A 22,241-nucleotide genomic window follows, 5' to 3' on the forward strand; every position below is an offset into this window, starting at 1 on the left:
AAATATCTTGAGTAGACCTTTCTCCAAAGGAAATATACAGTAAGTACATGAAAAGATGCTCAACATCACTAATCATTGGGAAATGCAAATCAAAACCACAAGGAGGTACCCCCACCTCACACCCATTAAAAAGATAGCTATTATAATAAAACAGAAAATAAAAGGTGCTGGCAATGATGTTGATAAATTAGAACCTTTGTGTACTGCTGGTGGGAATGTGAAATGGAGAAAGCGCTATGGAAAACACTATGGAAATTCCTCAAAACATTAAAAATAAAACTACCATATGATCCAGCAATTCAATGTCTGGGTATGTACCCAAAAGAACTGAAAGTAGGGACTCACACTGATATTTGTACACCCACGTTCACAGTAACATTATTTGTAATAATGAGATGAAAATAACCCAGCTGTCCCTTGATGAATAAACAAATAAACAAAATGCAATATATATACACACACATATGTGTGACTACACATAGATACACAAAGATACAGAACAGAATTATCCAACTTAAACAAAGAAGCAAATTCTGACACATACTACAACATGGATGGACCTGAAAGACATTTTGCTAAGAGAAATAAGCCAGTCACAAAAGAACAAATACTATATGATTCTATTTAATAGTCAAACTTCTACAAAGTACAATGGTGGCTGCCAAGGGCTGGAGGAAAGGGGAGAATACAGAGTTACTATTAGTGTGTATGGTGTTTCAATCTGGAAAGATGAAAAAAGTGTTGAAGTTGGATGGTGGCAGTAGTTGCATAATAATGTGAATGTACTCATGCCACTAATCATATGCTTAAAAATGGGTAAAATGGTAAAACCTGTTGTGTATTTTATCGTAACAAAACCAAATGTTTGGGGGGGAAAGGCAACCAAAAAGAGGGAAAGGAACAGGAAAACAAAACATTGTAAGTATTACTAATATGCTAGGCACTTCCAAAAACATTAACACAATTTTCACAAACATACCACAGATAATAGACCTTGTAATCAGTACTTTCAAGGGCAAGCAAACTTAGGGTTAGAGATTAATAATTAGCTTGCCCAAAAATCACACAGCTAGAAAACAATGAAACTGAGGGAATAGTGCTGAGATTACAGGGAGGTAAGGATGCAAAAGATCGGACGGCAGCCTAAAGAAAAAGATGCAGGATTGGAATAGGGCCAATTATCTTGGGAGCAACTACTTACCTGGAGGGGATGGACATCAGTGGCCCTTAGCACCAGAGAGGCGGTGCTGAAGCAGATTCCTGGGGTGATGAAGGGGGAGGTAACAGGTCGAGGGTCAAACAGGTTTGGATGATTGCAGACTTTTCGCAGCTGCATCAAAATGTTGATGACACTCATGAAATGGCCTGTGGCTAGAGTCTCCTTAGTTCTGGGAGAGAGGAAAAAAATACATGGAGCACCCTGACAGTCACATCTGTTCTAACACAGCATCACAGGGCCCACCCTCTGTCCTCCCTTACGTGGTCTGTGCCATGAAGTCATCATAGAGACATCGTTGGCGCTTGGAGAGCCGGCAGCGGATAACATGCTCATATTTTTTAGGCATCTGCTTCTCAACATCCACCTTAACTCGGCGCAGCAAAAAAGGCCGCAAAACCTAAAAGCAAATAAGCAGGTGGCTGACAGGAGAAAAATGGGCACTGAGCCCTAACCTAGCCCCTCTAGCTGGGTCTTGGCCTGATGACCAGCAGAGCACTGGCTTAACCCTTCAGTAAACACTCATGAAGCCATGAAGCCATGAAGCATGCCAGGAACCAATCACACAAAGATGAGTCAAAAGTAAGCCCTCTTCCCAGGACTTTACTACCTGTTGAAGGAGATATGCATAACGATGATGAGGACGACACTAACCTTAAAAAAAGTATTACAAAAACAATGAGGGCAGAGCAACTAACTCTGCAAGAAGGATGGCTCAAATTACACTTCAAGGAGTAACTATAAATCTGCAAATATTATGAAAGTAAATCCAGGAGACAAGCTGAAAACAAAAACTGGCAGTGACTACACCATACAAAACAAAAGGCAAATCTGAAAATCCCAAGAGGTAAAACCGGAGAGGACATTGTCTTTATGTGCATTTATTCTTTTTTTTTTTTAACTTTTTTAATGTTCATTTATTTATTTTCAAAAAAGGGAGTGTGGAGAAGGTGCAGAGAGAGGGGGAGAGAGAGAGAGAATCCCAAGCAGGCTCTGCACCACCAGCATGAAGCCCGATGTGGGGCTTAAACCCATGAACCACAAGACCATGACCTGAGCCAAAGTCGGACACCCAACCAACTGAGCCACCAGGAGCCCCAGGACATAGTCTTTAAATTGCCATGGAAGAAATGAAAAATAGGAATAAAATGAAGGAAAGAGATATAACTAAAAACCTTTTGGTTTCTAGTTTAATTTACGAAAATGATGGTATGATTGAACAACATGGAGTAGATACAGTAGGCTAGAAGACTTGAGTTGTTTGACTTAGAACAGAATGAGTTCAGGAGAAACTTTCAATTAAAGAAATCAAGTCAGGGGTGCCTGGGTGGCTCAGTCGGTTAAGCGTCCGACTTCGGCTCAGGTCATGATCTCGCAGTCTGTGGGTTCGAGCCCCGCGTCGGGCTCTGTGCTGACAGCTCAGAGCCTGGAGCCTGTTTCAGATTCTGTGTCTCCCTCTCTCTGACCCTCCCCCACTCATGCTCTGTCTCTCTCTGTCTCAAAAACAAAAAAAGTTAAAAAAAATTTAAAAAAAAAAAAAAAAAAGAAATAAAAAAAAATAAAGAAATCAAGTCAAATTTAAATACAAGTTGACTGGTATAGAGAGTCACGAGAATAAAAATACACAGAGGATCTTTAGGCCTTAAGATATGTCAATTGAGAAAAAAATAAAAATAAGAATATTGAGACGTTATTGAGACAATATTGAGAATATTAAAAGCTGGACAAAGGAAGAGGAGCCAGAGAAGACAAAAGAAAAAAAGAAAACAAACAAAAACAAAGAAAAAAGAGATCCCGATGAAAGCTGAAGAAAGCTCAGCAAGGAAAAAATCTAAGCAATGACTGATCAGCAGTGTCATTCTACTCAGAGAATAAAGACAGAAATGTCACCATAAGGAAAAAAAAGGTAAAATGATGACTAAAATGAGGTCACTCAATTTGGCATTGGGTTAGTCACTAGAACGCTGCTACTTGACAACAGCGAATTTAGCCCAGCACTGACTTTCTCTCCATAAAGGTTTTCTAGGTATTGCCCTTCATTCATTATTCCCGATACCCCTGACGAACTGTTATAGGCCCTACCTTGTGGAGACGTTTGACTAGACCTTCATTGTACTCTTGGCTGCCCTCAATCATGCCAGTTAGGGGGTTAGAGAACCATTCTTTAAACTCGCGATGAGACTGGAAGACATGGGGCATCAAAAAGTGCATCAAAGACCACAGCTCCATGAGGCTGTTCTGCAAGGGAGTTCCTGTGAGGAGTAGGCGTCTCTGGCTGCAAAGAAACAGAGGAAATTAGAGGGAAGATGGTCAGCAAGGTCCCAACCTTCCAAGCATCTCACCCTTCAGGTCAAGTCAACCCTCCTACAAACCCCCATTTCCATCTCTACCTGTTGAAGTTGAGCAATGACTGCCAACGCTGCGACTTGAAGTTCTTGATGTTCTGAGCCTCATCCAGAATGAGATAGCGCCAGTTCTTGCGGCGGAAGGCTTGGTGGTCCTGCAGCACCAGCTTATAAGACGTGATACACACATGGAAGGCATTGGGCTTGGTCCAGCCCTAAGGTATTAGGAGAAAGCACCAGATAGTGGGGTGAAAAGAAAAGAAAGGAGAAAGGGAAGATATGCTAAGGTCCTCAAGGAACATAAATCAGACTGGGAGAAAGACAAAGTCCCAGAAGCAGAAGGGAGCAACAGAAAGGGTAGGGGGAGAAGCCCCTCCGAGGAAAGGGCCTAAGAGTAAAAGAGCAATCATTCGGGGGGAAGTGATCACATGGAGGGGCAAACCTGCCGCTTGAGCTTCCTCTCCTTCTGGGCTCCATAATAAGTGAGGATTTTAAAGCTGGGGCACCACCGTTTCAGCTCCATCTCCCAGTTCAGCATCACACTGGTGGGGACAATGATCAAATGGGGACCCCAGTTACCTGTTTAACAAAAGAATGAGAGACGTACAGCATGATGACTATAGTTAATAATACTGCATCGCATATTTCAAAATTGCTAAGAGGGTAAATCTTAAAGTTCTCATCACACACAAAAAAATTTTTGTTAACTACGTGTGGTGGTGGATGTTAATGAGACTTACTGTACTAATCACTTCACAATGCACACTAGTATCAAAACATCATGTTGTATACCCGAAACATAATGTTGTACGTCAATTACACCTCCAGTTAAAAAAACAAAATAAACTTAGAAAGATTTTAAGCAGGAAAAGAAAAAAAAAAAAAAAAAAAAGAATGAGAGATGGTAAGGAAATATAACTTTGGGAGTTTTTGGGTTTTTTTTAATGTTTTTTTACTTTTGAAAGAGAGACAGAGCATGAGCAGGGAGGAGCAGAGAGAGAGAGAGGGAGACACAGAATCCGAAGCAGGCTCCAGGCTCTGAGCTGTCAGCCTGACATGGGGCTCAAGCTCACAAGCCACGAGACCATAACCTGAGTCTAAGTCAGACGCTCAACCAACTAAGCCACCCAGGTGCCCCAAACTTTGGGGTTCTGTTCTGGTTCCTGAGGTATAACCCTGACCATTCTGTCCTGATGGTCCTTCCTAAGAATCCTAGCACTTAAGCTAACATCTTTATAGTTACTAACCAGAGTCAATGAAGCTACTAAAACAGCAGCAAAACAGTGAGTGTTTTACCATCCTGCAGCTAGGGTCACCATTAAACAAGCTTTGCAGGGAGCTGGCCAAGCAGCCCAAGATGAAAGGCCCTGCCTTGTTACCTTTTTCACAGGCCAAGTGGGCAAGTAGGGAGATGGTCTGGATTGTCTTGCCTAGCCCCATCTCATCAGCAAGAATACCATTAAGCTTCTTCTCATACATAGTAACCAGCCAGTCCAGCCCAATGTGTTGGTACTCTCGGAGCTGGCCCCGCAGGAGCAAGGGAATGGGGGTCTTCACCTGGTAGGAGGAAGAGAGGCATCAGGGTAGAAATGAGGTATCAGTCGCTGAGAAACAGCAAAGTCAAGGTAAGAGAAAACAGAAGCTGGGGCCTGGGAATACCTGCGTAGTGGCCAAGGTATAACCCTTGGGCTGAAGACTTTCAGCTGCTGCAGCGATGTCAGTAATTTCCTTCTTAGGGCCTAGAGTAGTGGCAGGCCCTGGGGTGGGAGGCCCACTGCCCCCATCTGCCTCGCTCTGCTCTTCATCCCGGGCAAGCAAGTACTCCACCCCGAAGTCATCATCTTCCTCCTCTTCCTCATCTGCTTGGCTCTGTGATCGAGACTCCTCAGATTCCTCAGACTCAGATTCCTCTGATTCTGAACTCCCGCTTGTTTCTTCCTCTTCTGAATGCTCATCTTCCTCTTCCTCGCTCTGCTCCTCAGCAGATTCTAAAACACAAAACGAAGGCTAAGTGCTCACAACACCTACTCCTCCAGTGTCTCCCCTCCGATGTGCCCATGACCACACATCCACCTGATTGACTGCTACTATCCTCTTGAGGAACCTCTTCAGCTTCTGTAGCCCCCTCTGGTTCACAGTCAGAGCTGTTAGCCTCAACCTCATCTTCATCTTCCTCTTCACTACTCCCAGAGCCTGGGGCAGAGGCATCAGAAGCATAGGCTCCTGCATACTGCTGCAGCAGCTCCTCCATAGACAGCTCACCTGGAGAAGAAACGAAGGATAAGCTTTTGGGAACTTCAAGGGAAAGGGGGCAAAGGAGAAAGGGAGGTCTGAGTGGTGCCAGATCATTTTACCTAAGTTTCTATAGACACTACTAGGCCCAGGTCTGAAGGGAGGTGAAACAGTTTACTTTCAGCACTAAAGCCAGCTACTAAAGCCAAGCCCCACAGCCTGGGCTGGAACCATGGATGCTGCTGCCTCCCGCTGTGAAAGATAATATCAAACTAAACCTCTCTTTGAGGTTCAAGTCAAATAAGCTTCTTACATTAGTTCCACTAAGCTGTCACATCACTTTGTTCAAACTTACATCACACCCAGTCCTCAAATTCTATTTATAATTATTTGTTGACATCTGTCTCTGTCATTAGACCTGGAGTTCCTCCAAGGGGGATAAAAAGTGTCTTATTCATCTCTGTATCCCTGGCACTCTGCACAGAGGAGACACCAAATGGATGTTCAGTAAACGTCTGCTGAAATGTCACCTTCTCGAGCCAACTCGCTCAGTTCCATGGCATGATCCACCTCCCCTTCCAACTGCTCCTCAGCTGCTATAGTATCCTCTTCATCCTCCGCTAGGAAAGAGAATAAAGCAAAATCAATGGCAACAGAATCATAGAACACAATCCCAGTGGAAGACAAGAGAAAACATGAAATGGTAGGTCCAGACGATTCAAAGAGTAAAGGGCAACAGGACAAAGAGAACAAGCCTGACCTTCATCCTCATTGGCAGTAAACTCTTCGTCATCCTCATCTGGATGCCAGGGCTGTTTGTTGCGCTGTGTGACAGAGGGTGAGGGCTTCACCTGTATGGCAAAAGATAAAAAGGGAGAAGACCTAAGGTTAGAGCAGCAGGAGAAAGGTACAATGTTGAACATGATATCACAGAACAGTCTCTCTGTCCCACTGAGTGACAGCTGCCACTGGCACAGTCCCAGGGCAAAGATGCAATCAAGGGTTTTCTTTCAGCACCAGCTACCAAATCCTGGCCCCACTGCCTGGGGGAGGACCTGTGAAAGTGCTAGATAAGGCCCCCAACACCATCCCCATGCGCTCACACATATGGAGAAAGAGAGAGCTTAGGTCCAGAAAAGACTTCAAGATTATCATCCCAGGTCCAAACCTACAAACCAATAGGGAGTATTAGGACCATTTCACAGAAGTGGCAAGAACCAGAGTTATCTTTTCAAGACCGTGAGGCAATTAAAGAGTACAGTATACTCTTCCATTACAGCATTAGGAAATGCCCATCTCAAAATACAACTTGCCCCAAACCCAGGCTCTTCCATATCCATCCCCAAATGAGAGCCAATCACCCTTAACCAGGGAGGACTCCTGAAAACCACAAATGATCTTACAGACCAGAACTCAGTCCTTGAACCTCTACCTCTGCTCCCACTCTGAGCCCTTCCTCTACCCATTCTCCCTATACCTTTAACACTTGAGAGGGCTCTTCTTCTTCACCACCTTCTTCAGGCCCATCTCGGGTGTCACTGTCACGAGATGAGGGGGTTCTCGAGGGGCTGGAAGGCCCTCCTAGCAGCTGAGGGGGAAGGGAACGGAGCAGCTCTTCCAATGGCAATTCTCCCTCACGTCGAAGCAGCTCAATCTCACGCCTCTGGGTCTCTGCATCATTGCCTTCCTGTTGTTCTTCAACCTCAATCGTCTCCTCATCATCCTCTTCCTCCTCCTCTTGGGGTTGGAAGTCCCCATCTATAGCAGGAGAACAAGGTCACAAAGTCCACGGGGCCCTGCAAGCCACAGGGTGGGTTTTCAGCTCTGGAAAGGGTACATGAGGAAGAGTAACAGAGCCAAAGAGGACACACACCTTCATCATCCAGCCTGGAAACCGGGGGTGGAGGACTAGAGGCAGCTGAGGAAGAGCCAAGGCAAGGGGAAGAGCCAGCTTTGCTGGATGCTAGTGGCTGGTTGAGGCTCTGAGACAAAAGGTCTGAGTACTTTTCAGTTTGCCCCACAATGAAGTCCAGGTGCAGGTCCAGAGCTTTTTTACGCTTTTCCTCCAACCGGGACTGTTGCTTGAATTGCACCACCTGCCACAGCGTGAAATGGACGGTCACTAAAATATTCATGTATTCTTTTATCCAATATTTAGGGAAGCCTCCTCTATGCTAGGCCCTGAGCTGGCTTTCCAAGAGGGAAGAGCTAAATGACCCTAAAGATGCTTTTGATGAAAGCACAAAGGGAGCACAAGAAAGAGAAGAACCAGTTTAACTTCAGGCAGCAGGGAAGATTTACAAGTGTATCTGGAGCTGAATCTTAAAGACTAAGTACGTGTTCCCTAAGTGGAAATGAAAAGAAAGGCATTGCTTGGCAGCAAAAAGACCATAGGTAAATTACCAGAAATGTACAAAAGAACAATGAAGTGGAAAAGAGAAGTTAAGGAGCTGGCAGGAGACAAAACTAAAATACAGAAAGAAACCTGGTAGTACTTGAGAAACAACAAACAATATGTAAGAACAATTTGAGAACTTTGATGTAAATATTTAAGCAGGTAAATAGTAGAGGTTTAGAAAAAGCATGCTGAATGCCCTGCAAAGGACAGATGGCCTAGAGGGATCAAAAAGTCCTATTAATATTCCCCAAAGGCAGGGCCATATTTTTCCACTGTCTTTCTTCTTGGCACTCAACACTAGAGACATCCAATACAAAACAGAAATGTCATTAGAGTTGTTTGAAATTAGAATATTCACTCTCTCAAGGAGACGTTTCGACCACTCCTGCTACCATGCTACCCACCTAGGACACCTAAGGCATTTCCCTTTCCCAATCCCTGCTGCCGACCTTCTCCACGTTACTCCAGAACTGCCTGACGTCCTTGGCCATGGTGGAGGCGATTCGGCGTAGCTTGGCCTGCTCTTCCCTCCGAGCCCGCTCTTCTTTCTGCCGCTGCTCCTCGTGGTGCCGGATGACCATGCGCACAACCTGTGGGAATGAGGAACCAGAGTGAAAACTCCAAGGCCAGTCTCCTATCCCTTCCTCACGTCAAGAACAAAAACAAAAATCAAGTCCAAGACATTTGGGAAGTCAGAGCTTGCCTCTTGAGACTATGGACATTAATATGCACCCTACACTGTTCTGTTTGGTTGCCTTCCAACAAACCCACGTATAAAGGAAAAGGAAACCTAGAAAAAAAATATGGAAGGTAGGCTCAGTTGAGGACATACCTTACGGGCCACACCCCGTTTCCAACGACGCTCCTGAGCAAAGTCAGCAGAGAGCCATTGCATCTCCTCACATAGATAGTCCCAGTGGCCTTTGGGGCGGGGAGGCTCGGGCACTTTAGGCAGCCTCTTCAGTGACCAGAAACCCTCCTTCCGCAGCTCAGCAATCCGAGTCTCAATCTCAGCCTCCTAATGAGGAAGAGCTAGGTCAATCAAGTTACTGGACATAAAGTCCACCTCAGGAACATAGGTGAATTCCTGGGCACTGATTACATACAAGCACTGTCTGAACTGAGTGTTTTATGTCTGTCTTAAGTCCACATACCAATACTACAAGGTAGGTATTACAATCTTCACAGGTGAATTAAAAAAAAAAAAATCAAAGAGATTAAGCAATTTACTTGAGATCACACAACCAGAAAGTGGTAAGAGCCGGGAATTCAAAATACATCTAATGAGTCTAGACACCAGAATTCATATTCTTTCCATTATTTCACTCAATCTCCATACCCCATGAATATAGGAAAGACATGGGGCACCTGGGTGACTCCGTCGGTTAAGCGTCCAACTTCAGCCCAGGTCATGATCTCGTGGTTTGTGAATTCGAGCCCCCCATCAGGCTCTGTGCTGACAGCTGGGAATCTGAAGCCTGCTTCTGATTCTGTCTCCCTCTCTCTCTGCCCCTGCCCCGCTCACTCTCAAAAATAAAACTGAACGTTAAAAAAAAAAAAAAAAAAAAAATTGAATATTGGAAAGACTTAGAAAAATGAAATCCATGGGGAGCCTCCAGAGAAGCAAGGAGTATATGCTTCCTTACAGACTAGATAGAAAGGATCTTCATCACTGTAGAAATCTGCTTGCCCAAGAGTATGTTCATGCTTAGAAATAGGTTACAAAGCCCCACATACACAATCCTGTTTGTTTTTGAAAAACACTTTTATAACAATGTACGCTTTTTTGTGAAAATACTAAAAGATTAACAACAGTTTTTGTGATAAAAAAAATTAACTTTCTATAATGGTCAAATTTCATAAGCAATACGATGAAAGCACTTGAAACTTTTTTTATTTAACAGAAGTGACTTAAAAAACTCAAGACAATTGCCTTTATTATGCTTGGCCTCTCCTGACAAAAACTAAATCAGAGGAAATTACAGCCAGAAACGAGACAGGGAACTAAATGGCCTGACAGTGAAGGAAACATTAAGAAAGACCTGGGTATTAGACCAATGGCTCTCAAATTTAAGCATGCATCAAAATCATCTGGAGTGCTTTTTAAGTCAGATTGCTGGAGCCTACCCCTCAAGCTTTAAATGGATAGGTAGAAGAGAGGTACCAAGAAACTTGCATCTCTAATTTCCCAAGTGATGCTGATGCTGCTGGTTCAGAGACTACACTTATTGCTAGGTAAATAATAGGGGCTAGAGGACAGAAATGAGAAGCAGAAACCAGCAAATGTCCAGAGCTTTATATTTGACATAGCACTTCTACGTGTATTTTCTCCTTTAACACAGACCTCGTAAGTCCATGAACTATTACATGATGTTTACTTTACAGAAAAGGAAATGAGGTTCAGATCAAACAACTTGCTCAAGATCATGTAAGTTAAGGCAAAGCCTATACTCTAAATCCACAAGGAAAGAAATGTAAAGGGCCCATGGGACAGAGAAGTTAAAGAAGGAAGACTCCCAAAAACTCTCATAGGCATTTCCAGTACATACATGCTTGGCCTGCTCTGCAATCTCAGCATGGCTCTTCTCCCACTTTGGGCCTTTGTTAGCAAGGTCAGCAGCCTGGGGTAAGCTGAGTCCCTCCAAGGGCACTGTGGCACCATCTGGGGGCCCTGGAGGTCCATCCAGAGAGGAATCTTGAGCAATATGCTGGGGAGAGATGCCACCTGCCCCACTAGAGGCTGGGGAACTGGATGAGGCAGGGGACACAGGATTGCTGCCTGTCATGCCGTCCGACACCATCTAGAAAAACATAAATAAAATGAACGCTTAGCACTGAGCCAGAAGTTCTAAGCATATTATTTCATTCTATCTTCACAAGAAAAAACTACGGAGTAAATTATCAACCTCATTTTTATAAACACAAATATTTGGGACGATCTTTTCATAAAATGTTAAAGATAACAGAGCCAAGTTCACAGATACTTGGCATGCGAGAGGAATTAGAGCCTGACATTTACACAGTTCCCAAATTCAAGAATAATATTATAGCATATAACTTCAAATGCTAATGATCCTTTCAGAGCCTCAATGATTTCACTCACATAAACAACTCTCTATTCTTCCCTCATTTACACAGCAAGTATGGCAGATTCACCTATTAAAATAAATTTAAGTTACCACCATGTTCAAAAAGCAACAACAGGGGCACCTGGGTGGCTCAGTTGGTTGAGCGTCCAACTTCAGCTCAGATCATGATCTCGTATGAGTTCAAGCCCCACATCAGGCTTGCTGCTGTCAGCACAGAGCCCACTCTGGATCCTGTCTCTGTCTCTGTCTCTGTCTCTCTCTCTCTGCCCCTCTTCTGCTCACGCTCTCTCAAAAATGAATAAACATTTAGAAAACAAAAACGAAGATCACCTAAACCTCTTTAGGTTCCTCATCAATCTTGGGAGTTTCCTTTACCAGGAAGGTGGGAAGGGAAGGAGAGAGGAGCTGGTAACTGTTCTCAAACACCCACCTATTACTTTGCAAGGTACTGCACAAACAATAATAAGTAGAGAACATGGTCTCACTTAAATGCTGATAGTGAGAACACTCATAAAAATCACTCCAGCATATTAGCCTCACAGGGTGCCACTGAAATTCCTACCTCAGTTAAACGACAAACAACTGCATGTCACAAAATTTCCCAGGTACACAGAAAAATTGTAAGTATTAAATCCATACCCATCAAAAGCCACTCTATGCAAATCTAGGTATGTCTGCTCTCAAAATCCATGTTTCTTCTACTCCTGCACTTCCTTGGTATGAGAAAAGAGCAAATACCACACACCATCCATAATGCTTACGTTGCTCCAACTTCTAAAAAATTATCTATTCTCAAAGCTCACAGTCTTAGGAGCATGTGGTTTCAACCTCCATATCCAACCTGGCCTAATTCAACCCTTTTCAGGTAACAAAAGGTTTCCAAACTCAGAAATCAACATTACACTAAATGTCAAATAGAACATATCTAACAGGCTTGATGGTCAAGCTGACCACCAAAAATTTTCCAAACACAGACAGTTAGGATCATGGAAATGTGGCTAAAACTTGCCATATTTCTTCTGCATCCGAGCTAATAGTTTACAAAAGCAGAAGCAGAGAAGGAACCCTCCCCACTTTCAAACCTGTGTCTGCAGGACTGGGAGCTGAGGGTGAGCAGGGGAGGGGCTGCTCTGCATGGTCCCACTCCCAGGCTCCTCTTTGGACGCCTGAAGAATGACTGGGTCGTTATCACCACTGCTGCTGGCCGAGGGGCTGGCGTCCGGCTGCAGGGCATGCTGGGAGCTGGCCTCATTCTGGGCCACCGGCCACCGGGACCCGCCTTCCAGGGCCCGGGGCCCACTAGGGCGTCCCAGCCTCCGCTCAGGTCCACCGGCCTCTGGAGCACCTTAGGTAGGGTTAAAAGAGTAGAAATGGGTTTTAAAAAGATGAATAAATCCTTGGGAAAAAAAGGATGCCGGGGTGGTTCAGTTCTTTGAGTATCCAAAATTTTTTTTTTTTTTTAAGTTTACTTATTTGTAGAGACAGAGAGAGAGAGAGCAAGAAGAAGAGAAGCAGAGACAGAAAGAGAGAATCCCAAGCAGGCTCTGTCCTATCGGCACAGAGGCCAAGATGGGGCTCAACCTCACCAACCATGAGATCACGACCTGAGCTGAAATCAAGAGTCCGATGCTTAACCGACTGAGCCACCCAGGTGCCCTGCGTGTCCAACTCTTGATTACAGCTCAAGTCATGATCCCAGGGTTGTGGGATCAATCCCCACATCAAGCTCCACACTGAGCATGGAAACTGCTTGAGATTCTCTTTCTCCCTCTCCCTCTCCCCTCCCCCCAACTCACACACACATGCAAGTGACTCTCCAAAAAAACCCACAAAAAAACAAAAAAAACCCCACAATCACATTGAAGAATCTATAAATGAACAATGATTATGGTCTACATTTCTTGAGCATCAACTATGTGTCATACTTTCTTAAGCACTGACTTGATACGTTCTATAATCCTCACAACTATCTTGTGACCTAAACACTTCTCACACCTTAATAAATCTTTATTTAGTTCCTTCCATATACTGAGAATAGAAGCATACAGAAAAGATCCCTAACCTAATTGAGGCATTCTAACATTTTCCCTCTTTTATAATTTAGGAAGTCAGCACACAAAGAGACCCAAGTAACTTGCATAAGGTCACACAGTAATAAGCTAACAGAAAGACTTAAGCTGAGGTAGTCTGATGCCAAGACCAAGGAAAATGTGCTACTCTCCTTGGTAGGGCTAGGGTGATCAGGCCTTTCTCTATCCACACTCCCACTTTTGTTGCTGCACCAATATCACCAAACCAAAAATACTGACTTATAATTTCTCTCATCTCAAATATCTCTATTAGCATCAACACAAAAAAATGGTGTATGAACCCTCACCTGTGTGAGCTGAGACCACACCCCCTGTGAAAGTCTGTACTTCCACGGTGCCGCCGTACTGAGGGAAATCACGCCTGAAACAAACAGAGGGAAGGAAAACAGAGTGAGAAACGAATCCACATTTACCAACAACATCCATCAAAACCTTCTTTACAGTAACTTTTGAAGCATTTAAACATACCCGAATCGAAGGCTGAAAACAAGAGAATTAAACAGTAGTAAGAAAGGCTCATGTTTCAGAAAAATAAAAGCAAAATCACGGTTTGCGAAAACAGAACTCCCTAGAGACATAAGATTCTGGCTAGAGGAGGAGCACTGTAGTGAAACAAAAAAAAAAAAAAAAAAAAAAAAAAAGTTTAAAAAGCTTAAGTGTAAAAGGCTACAACCACTGAATAAAAGAGCAAATAACAAAGTAAAACAAACAAAAAACCTGTCACATCCAGAAGCTCAAAAAGACATTGGCTGCCTGGCAGCCTGCTCTTTCCAGTGAGGGTTGAACAGAATCACAGAATCCACCCTTCCTCAGGGAAGAACCCCGTAACTCCTATACCTGCGCCATGAGACACTTCCCCAAACACAAGAACTGCAGCAGGAGACATTAGAGGAGAAATCAGAAGAGAGAAAGACCGCTCAGCAAAGAACCATGCCCCGGAAACAGGCAGGGTAAACCCACCAAAGGCCCGGAAGTGTTTCCCCAGTGTTTAAGGAAATTCCTTAACCACGGAGCAGCCTTCGATTCACTCCTTCCTCCACAACAGATTCACAGGACCCGAACTAACCAGAATCCAAGAAGCTTGAACTCTTGACCCCCAGCTTCACTGCTGTCTCCCAACTCCTTCCAACAGACTGACCCGACGTGACCCCTGACCTCTGCCCCAAGTCGCCACTAACCCTAAGATAGCCCCGCCCCCTCCCGGACTCCCACCCCACCCAACGTGCGCGACAGACTGGGGGAGGGGCCCGCGCGTGCGCGACTGGAAGTGGAGAGAGCCGGCTGCGCGCACCGCCCGGGGGCTCCCGCCAGAGCCCAAACCCACGCACGCAAGGGTCGCAGGCTGGAAGTCTCTCATCCCTACCCGTCAGGGAGCCCCCCAACACCAGATCGCGAAAGGCTGACATAAGGGAGGGTTCGTGCCGCCAGGTCCTGGTTACTGACTGGATATGGTGGGCGCGCGCCCCGACTTCTCATCCCACGCCCCCCTTCCTCTTCCCGCGCGCCCCTGGGGGGGGGGGGTGCCTGGGGTTGGTGGGCGGGCAGGAGCGCACCTGGGTCCGTCCTCTCAGGGCTCGCTCGCTCGCTCAGGCACGCGTGCGCAGACGGGCGTGAGGGGAGAGGAGATGCGCCCGGGCCCAGTGCTGGCCGGCCTGGCCCCCCTCAGCCTGTCTCTATGGGCGCACGCCGACAGCCTCGCGCACCGGCCCCGGGGCCCCGGCCGAAGGTGCGCGCGCAGCACCCCGGGAAGGTGGGAGGAGAGGCGGTGGCGGAAAGATGCGCGCGCAGTCACCCGTCAGGGGAGGGGGAGCTGTGGGGCGTCCGCCATCTTGTCTCCCTCTCCTTACCTGCGTCCTCGGGGGCGTGCGCACCACCCCCCCTCCCGCCGAGGAGGGGGGAGGGCCCCCTCTTGGCCGCCGCCTTCGCGGCCTTTAAATTCCCCTGGGGCTCGCGGCTACTGCCGCCGCCTTGCTTCCACTGCCTCCTCTCACGGCACAGAGATGCGGACGGTGGGTGGGAAAAATGGGAGACGCTACTCTCGGCGAACCGCCGCCGCCGCTTCCGAGGCCCCACCAAAATGGCCGCCGCCGTCTCGGCCGCCACCACCAACACCACCACCACCACCACAGCTCTCTATCGCTACCGCCGGCGCGGCCCGTCTTCTCGCGAGAGGCAGTAACTGGACGTTGGGGAACGGGAAGGCTCGCGTGCTAGCGTAGGGCGCTGCCCGAGGCGCAAAGCATACTGGGAGTTGTAGTCCGCTTGGAGGCTCCGCGCTTGCCCCGCGGCACAGAGTCTTTATCCTCCACCGGAGAAGGTGCCTGTGGAGCTGCATTGCGGCTGCCAATTCGGACCAGTCTCCCGTTTTTTAATAGATCACCCAGAGAGCTGAAGCAATATGTCAGGTGTTTTCAGCAAATTAGCAGTAGAGCTTGGGCCTCTGGATTCCCAAGGCAGTCCACTTTATAGAGAGCTGCTTCGTTTTGCGCAAGGGTGGTATCCCCAATAGCTCCCAAGCAACTATATGCCATTTGTTGGCCAACTTTCTAGGTTAAGAACTCCTTTGAGATACCCTCACCCCAGGAAAGAATAATAACAGCTACCTTCTGTTGAGACCACTTTGTGCACTAATTCTCTTTTAATCCCAACAATGCTCCATTTTACAAATGAATTGAGGCTCCTAGATTAACCAGTGACAGAGCCCAAAGCCAGGGTTCACAGCCACACAGCCTAAATCACAAGGACACACACACACAATTTGCCACCTAAAGCCCACCCTAAGAGTCAGGTTAGGAAGCCCTGAAAAAGTTCTTCAGCTCCTCTTCGTCCACCCAGTTTAGCTCTTAACCCATTTTACTCAAAGAGTTGATCGAATCTGTGTCACTGATTTGGACCCATATTTTTCTTACAGCAACGATCAGGGGTTGAAAACTCAAAAACCTGTACACCTGAAACAAACATAACATTCTATGTTAATTGTACTTCAATAAAAAAAATTTTTTTTAAAGAAAGTTCAAAAACCTTTAAGAGCCGGCACGTCATGTAAATAAAGTGAAGAGGGTCAGGTGAGGAATATGAGGAACTGGAGACCACATGCTCTGTCCAGAGAGAACAGCCGCTGTTCAAACGACTGTTCCAGTTACCCTGCAGAAATGGGGGCCAAAATACATCTAAGAGTCAAATTCAGCCACAGGCTGCCAGTTTACCAACTCTGGCCTACGCTGAAGTCTCAAGACATATGGAAGCATCCAGGACAGATAATTTGATTGAAAAAGTGGATGAATGTCCATCCACTTAGGTCCAGTTCAAAGTCTTTTTTTTTTTCACACCAAGTTTACAAATTTCTGAGATCCCATCATAGAACCACACTGAGCTACCAAGAGCTCTCTCTTCCCATAAATGTTCTCATCCTTTTCCAGCTATTCTTCCTCCAGAATTCAGCTCAAGGGCCACAAGCCCCAGGTGATCTGCTCTGACCACCCCTAGGCTGGTTTAATACTCCTCCCATAGCTTCCTGGGTTTCATAGAGTACTAATTGATTGCATTGTATCTGGATTCATGGTCTGTCCACGCCACCCCAGAAAGTATTATTAACCCCTTGAGGATAGGAACATGGTTTATACATGTAAATTCACTATGCCACTCTCAGAAAGATTATTCAGGAAATTTATTAGTGTGAATTACTTGTATTATAATACTTGATTAAAAACAAAATAACTGGTATTGGATTCATGAGCACAAACTGAAAATAAACCTCAAATCTCTTCTATTTCCACGACTATCATCCTGGGCCAGCCATCATCATCTCTTGCTTGGATTACCCATGAGCTTCCCACATCCACTCCTGTCTCCCTTTACTTCATTCTCTGCATGGCAACCAGAGTGACCGTAATGTATAAATCAGATCATATTGCTGTCACGCTTAAGATCCCCAAATGGCATCTTAGCTCACTTAAATGAAAGCCCAAATTATGTGTCGTGACAAAATCTCCATAGGGCTGACATTATGAAGAATCTAGGCACAAGAGTATACACATGCGATTCCATTTATATGAAGTTCAAGCAGGCAAAAGTAATTGATGTTGCTAAAAATAAAATATAACCATTGAGAGAGAGACGGATTTTAATTGGGAAGAGCCACAGCTCCCTAGGGGGATACTAGGAATGTGTGTCCTGAGTTGGTAAACTATGGTCCAAAGAGCAAGTCCTGTCTAGCGCTTGTTTCTGTACAGCCCACAAACTAAGAATGCTAACAGGTCTAAATCACAAGTCTAAGAATGGTTTTTACATTTGAAAATGGTTGAGGAAAAACCAAAAGAAAACTCCTTTTGTGACACATGAAAATATACATCATTCAAATTTCAGTGTCCACAACTAAGGGTTTATCAGAACCCCACCATACCCATTCATTTACATGGCATCTATAGCTGCTTTCCTGCTACAGTACCAGAGCTGAGTAGTTGCAACAGAGGCCACAGGCCTACAAAGTCAACAATTTTCTATCTGGTACTTTACAAAAAAAGTCTGCTGACCATTATTCCACATCTTAACGTGGATGAGGTCATTTCCATGGGTATATATACAGGTGTAAACATTCACTGAGCTGCGCGCTTAAAAGTTTGTATACTTTATATACCTCAAAGCATGTATTTTGTACTTAAATTTTAAAAATAAATAACCCTACAAGATAGGACCCCTGCCTACTTTTTTTTTTAAAAACCTCATTTACCCCTTGTTTGCTATACTGTAGCCATCATGCCCTGCTCCAAAACATCCAACAATTTCTGCTTCCAGAGCCTTCATCTTTATTGTTCCCTCTGACATTTTTTCTCATGGCTAGCTCTCCCTTTTCATGACAGTCTTAGTTCAAATGTTGCCTCCTCAGAGAAGTTCCTGACATTAAATAGCCCTTTGACTGCCAGTCACTCCGTATTACACGCTTTCTTTACAACACTTACTTGCAATTACTGATTTATTTGTATCCTTGTTTATTGTCTTCCCCTCCCCCCAAAAGGTAAGCTCCCTGAGAGCAGGGGCATTGTCACAGGTTTATAGTACTCTAGATAAATTACTGAATGATGAAAAATATTTCAGACAATCCTGTGAAAAGGAGATTGTTCCATTTGCCAAATGAAATCTTGGTTGAATGAAAAGTGAACGATGAAGACTCAATATTGTCAAGATGTCAGTTCTTCCCAACTTGATTTATAGATTTGGTGCAATCCCAATCAAAATCCCAGCAAGTTATTTTGTGAATATCAACAAACTGATTCTAAAGTTTATATCAGAAGGCAAAAGACCCAGAATAGCCAAGATATTATTGAAGGAGAACAAAGTTGGAAGACTGATACTACCTGACTTCAAGACTTACTATAAAGCTGCAGTAATCAAGATAGAGTGATATTAGCAAAAGAATAGACAAATAGATTACTAGAACAGAATAGAGAGTCCAGTTATAGACCCATATTGATATGTCAACTGATCTGGACAAAGGAGCAAAGAATACAATGGAGCAAAAATACTCTGTCCAGGGTGCCTGGGTGGCTCAGTTGGTTGAACATCCAACTCTTGATTTCAGCTCAGGTCACGATCCCGGGGTCCTGGGATCAAGTCCCACATCAGGCTCCATGCTGAACATGGAGCCTTCTTGGGATTCTCTCTCTCCCCCGCCCCTCTCTCCTGCTTTCACTCTCTCTCTCTCTCTCTCTCTCAAATTAAAAAAAAATTAAATACTCTTTTCAACAAATGGAGCTAGAACAACTGGACATGCACAAGCAAAAATGTTAGTCTGGACACAGACCTTACATCCCTTCACAAAAATTAACTCAAAATGAATCACAGCTCTAAATGTAAAGAGCAAAACTGTGAAACTCTTAGAAGATAACATAGGAGTGGGGGGCCTGGGTGGCTTAGTTGGTTGAGCGTCTGACATCAGCTCAGGTCGTGATCTCGCAGTCCATGAGTTCAAGCCCCGCATCAGGCTCTGTGCTGACAGCTCAGAGCCTGGAGCCTGCTTCGAATTCTGTGTCTCCCTCTCTCTCTCTGTCCCTCCCCTACTCATGTTCTGTCTCTCTCTCTTTCTCTCTCTCTCTCTCTCTCTCTCTCCAAAATAAATAAACATTAAAAAAATTTAGAAGATAACAAAGGAGAAAACCTAGATGACCTTGGCTATGGTATTGACGCCTTTTTAGATACAACACCAAAAGCATGATCCATATAAGAAATAATTGATCATATGGATTTCATTAAAATTAAAAACATATCTGTGAAAGACAAGAAGACAAAAGAATAAGAAGACAAGCCACAGACTGGGAGAGAATATTTATAAAAAACATCTGGTAAAAGAATATTCAAAAATATTCCAAGAATTCTTAAAACACAGTAGTAAGAAAACACCCTGATTAAAAAATGGGCCAAAGATAGCAAACACCTCACCAAAGAAGACACACAGATGGCAAATAAACATATGAAACGATGCTCCACATGAGATATTACTACATGTCTATTAGAATGACCAAAATTCAGGACGCTGACAACAGCAAATGCTGAGGAGGATGTGGAGCAGTGGGAACTCTCATTCATTGCTGGCGGGAACAGTGCAGCCACTTTGCAAGATGGTTTGCTGGTTTCTTACAAAAGTAAACATACTCAGGTGCCTGGGTGGCTCAGTCGGTTAAGTGTCCGACTTTGGCTCAGGTCATGATCTCAGGGCTTGTGGGTTCGAGTCCTGTGCTGACAGCTCAAGAGCCTGGAGCCTGCTTCTGATTCTGTCTCTGTCTCTGCCTCTCCCCCGCTCTCTCTCTCTCTCTCTCTCTCAAAAATAAAAACACATTAGAAAAAAATTTTTTAACTGTTCAAAAGTAAACATAGTCTTCCCATACAAACCAGCAGTCATGGTCCTTTTTTTATTCCCAAAGGAGTTGAAAAAACAAAACAAAACACTTCTGTCCACAGAAAAACCTGCACACAAATGTTTATACAGTTTTATTCCAAATACCAGAACTTGGAAGCAACCAAGGTGGCCTTCAGTAGGTGAATGGATAAACAAACTGTGATACATCCAGACAGTGGAATATTATTCAGCACTAAAAAGAAGTGAGCTATTGAGCCATCAAGAAACATGAAGGAGGGGCGCCTGGGTGGCTTGGTCGGTTGAGCGTCCGACTTCGGCTCAGGTCACGATCTCGTGGTCCGTGAGTTCGAGCCCCGCGTCCGGCTCTGTGCTGACAGCTCAGAGCCTGGAGCCTGTTTCAGATTCTGTGTCTCCCTCTCTCTCTGCCCCTCCCCTGTTCATGCTCTGTCTCTCTCTGTCTCAAAAATAAATAAATGTTAAAAAAGAAACATGAAGGAAACTTAAATGCATATTATTAAGTGAAAGAAGCCAATATGAAAAGGCTACCTACTGTATCATTCCAACTGTATGACGTTATGGAAAAGGCAAAACTACGGAGACTAACAAGATCGGTGGTTGTCAGGGGTCAGTGAGGGAGGGATGAATAGGAGGACAGAGGGGTTTTAGGGCAGAAAATACTCTCTATGATACCATAATGGTGGATACAAGTCATTGCCCATTTGTCTAAACCCATAAACTGTACAACACCAAGAGTGAACTATAGTGTAAGTCACGGACTTTGGGTGATTATAGTGTGTCAATGTAGGTTCATCAATTATAACAAATGTTCTACCGTCATGGAGGATGTTGACAATGGAGAAAAAGTGCATGTGTTGGGATGGGGAGTATATAGGAAACCTCTGTACCTTCCCCTCAATGCTGTGAACATAATATTGTCCTAAAAAATTAGTCTTGATTTTTAAAAAGTGAATGAAGCCCATCTTTTTAGACCCTCTTCCCAACACCTCCAGAAGACAGTAGGCCAGGCCAGAGTCTGAATGGGTTGGACCTCGCCTTGTGCTACTAATTCCTTGCTATATCTCCTTAAGCACCTCACTTCTCTGAGCCACATTTTTCTCACATATAAGGTGGAGATGGAGTTGTTGATATAAAATTGCTTTGAAAGCTCTAAAGAACCACCTTAATGCAGGGGTGTATTTTGGACCCATATTTCAGAGTCTGAAACTCATGATCTTCAGGTCAAGTTCAGTTTTCAGATTTATATAATGTTCTGAATGTTAGTAATACGTTAGGCAGAAAAATGAAGACTCCTATTTGCCATAGGCCCCACCATTCCCAATTGTCTTGCACTGAGCAACTTCATGCATTTGTCCTATCTGTCTGGTTCCCGGAGGCAGTTGAATCTGAGACCTCTTGTTCTACACACGAGTGGTAGTGGGTATGCTCTCCTGACCGGCATTTTCTCTGCCCACTGAGTGTCAGGCCCTGTGCCAGGTTAAATGGGAGAGACAGGAGGGAAGATGACAGTCTCAACTCTCAAGAATTTAGTCTCATCGGGGGATGATCTGTGAGCTTGGTAAAAATTAGGGCAGTGTTTCTGATGCCACAAAAGGAGGTGGTCAAAGGTAAAGTCAAATCCAGTGGGTACATGAGATGTCGTTTGAGCCTAGCCTTGAAAAATTTAGGCATACAGGGTGGGCACTTCAGGAAGATGACATAGACGCAACAAGGTTGAGGGTTGGGGGGATAGTGAATATGTGAGCTTATTCTTTTTTATGAGGGAGCAGACTGAGACAGATAAGTCACCTGGAACTAGGTGGCCAAAGGCCCAGCATCCCAGGCTAGGTAGCGGGGGATTAGTTCGGAGGTGACAGGGAGCTACTGAAAGTTGTTGAGGAGGTATTGGCATGATCCAGCCTCTACTAGAGGCTGGAAATAGAGAAGCCAAAGGAATTACCCAGTTGTAATGGGGACTATTGGCCAGGAGGTGGCAGTGGAGATAGAGGGAGAGACTCTGC

The 22,241-nt window shown here is 44.8% G+C and overlaps 1 protein-coding gene and 1 non-coding gene across 7 annotated transcripts in view; both read right to left on the reverse strand.

The window, feature by feature from the left end:
• LOC122210010 (Snf2 related CREBBP activator protein) overlaps positions 1–15,553 on the reverse strand; it is a 34,975-nt gene extending 19,422 nt beyond the window's left edge. For 2 of the 6 annotated variants that reach the window (XM_042922378.1, XM_042922374.1), the window contains exons 1-18: positions 15,218–15,553; positions 13,658–13,731; positions 12,363–12,625; positions 10,741–10,992; positions 9,024–9,209; positions 8,641–8,781; positions 7,667–7,889; positions 7,271–7,551; positions 6,554–6,644; positions 6,324–6,413; positions 5,635–5,823; positions 5,221–5,549; positions 4,941–5,118; positions 4,004–4,140; positions 3,607–3,776; positions 3,299–3,491; positions 1,480–1,616; positions 1,202–1,388 (exon numbers count right to left, since the gene is read on the reverse strand). In XM_042922378.1, coding sequence (XP_042778312.1) covers positions 1,202–1,388; positions 1,480–1,616; positions 3,299–3,491; positions 3,607–3,776; positions 4,004–4,140; positions 4,941–5,118; positions 5,221–5,549; positions 5,635–5,823; positions 6,324–6,413; positions 6,554–6,644; positions 7,271–7,551; positions 7,667–7,889; positions 8,641–8,781; positions 9,024–9,209; positions 10,741–10,992; positions 12,363–12,416 — 2,838 coding nt within the window. In that variant the 5' untranslated portion in view covers positions 12,417–12,625; positions 13,658–13,731; positions 15,218–15,553. Of the gene's footprint in view, positions 1–1,201; positions 1,389–1,479; positions 1,617–3,298; positions 3,492–3,606; positions 3,777–4,003; positions 4,141–4,940; positions 5,119–5,220; positions 5,550–5,634; positions 5,824–6,323; positions 6,414–6,553; positions 6,645–7,270; positions 7,552–7,666; positions 7,890–8,640; positions 8,782–9,023; positions 9,210–10,740; positions 10,993–12,362; positions 12,626–13,657; positions 13,732–14,207; positions 14,414–14,436; positions 14,516–14,923; positions 15,193–15,217 lie in introns of those variants that run through there. The other 4 variants (XM_042922379.1, XM_042922375.1, XM_042922376.1 and 1 more) reach the window with 4 other exon arrangements.
• LOC122210408 lies at positions 6,735–6,863 on the reverse strand. The gene has a single exon (XR_006198054.1). It is a non-coding gene; the product is annotated as a small nucleolar RNA SNORA30/SNORA37 family (small nucleolar RNA).
• Positions 15,554–22,241: the final 6,688 nt, after the last annotated feature.

The sequence above is a fragment of the Panthera leo genome, chromosome E3 (assembly GCF_018350215.1).
Source record: "Panthera leo isolate Ple1 chromosome E3, P.leo_Ple1_pat1.1, whole genome shotgun sequence".
NCBI lineage: Eukaryota > Metazoa > Chordata > Mammalia > Carnivora > Felidae > Panthera > Panthera leo.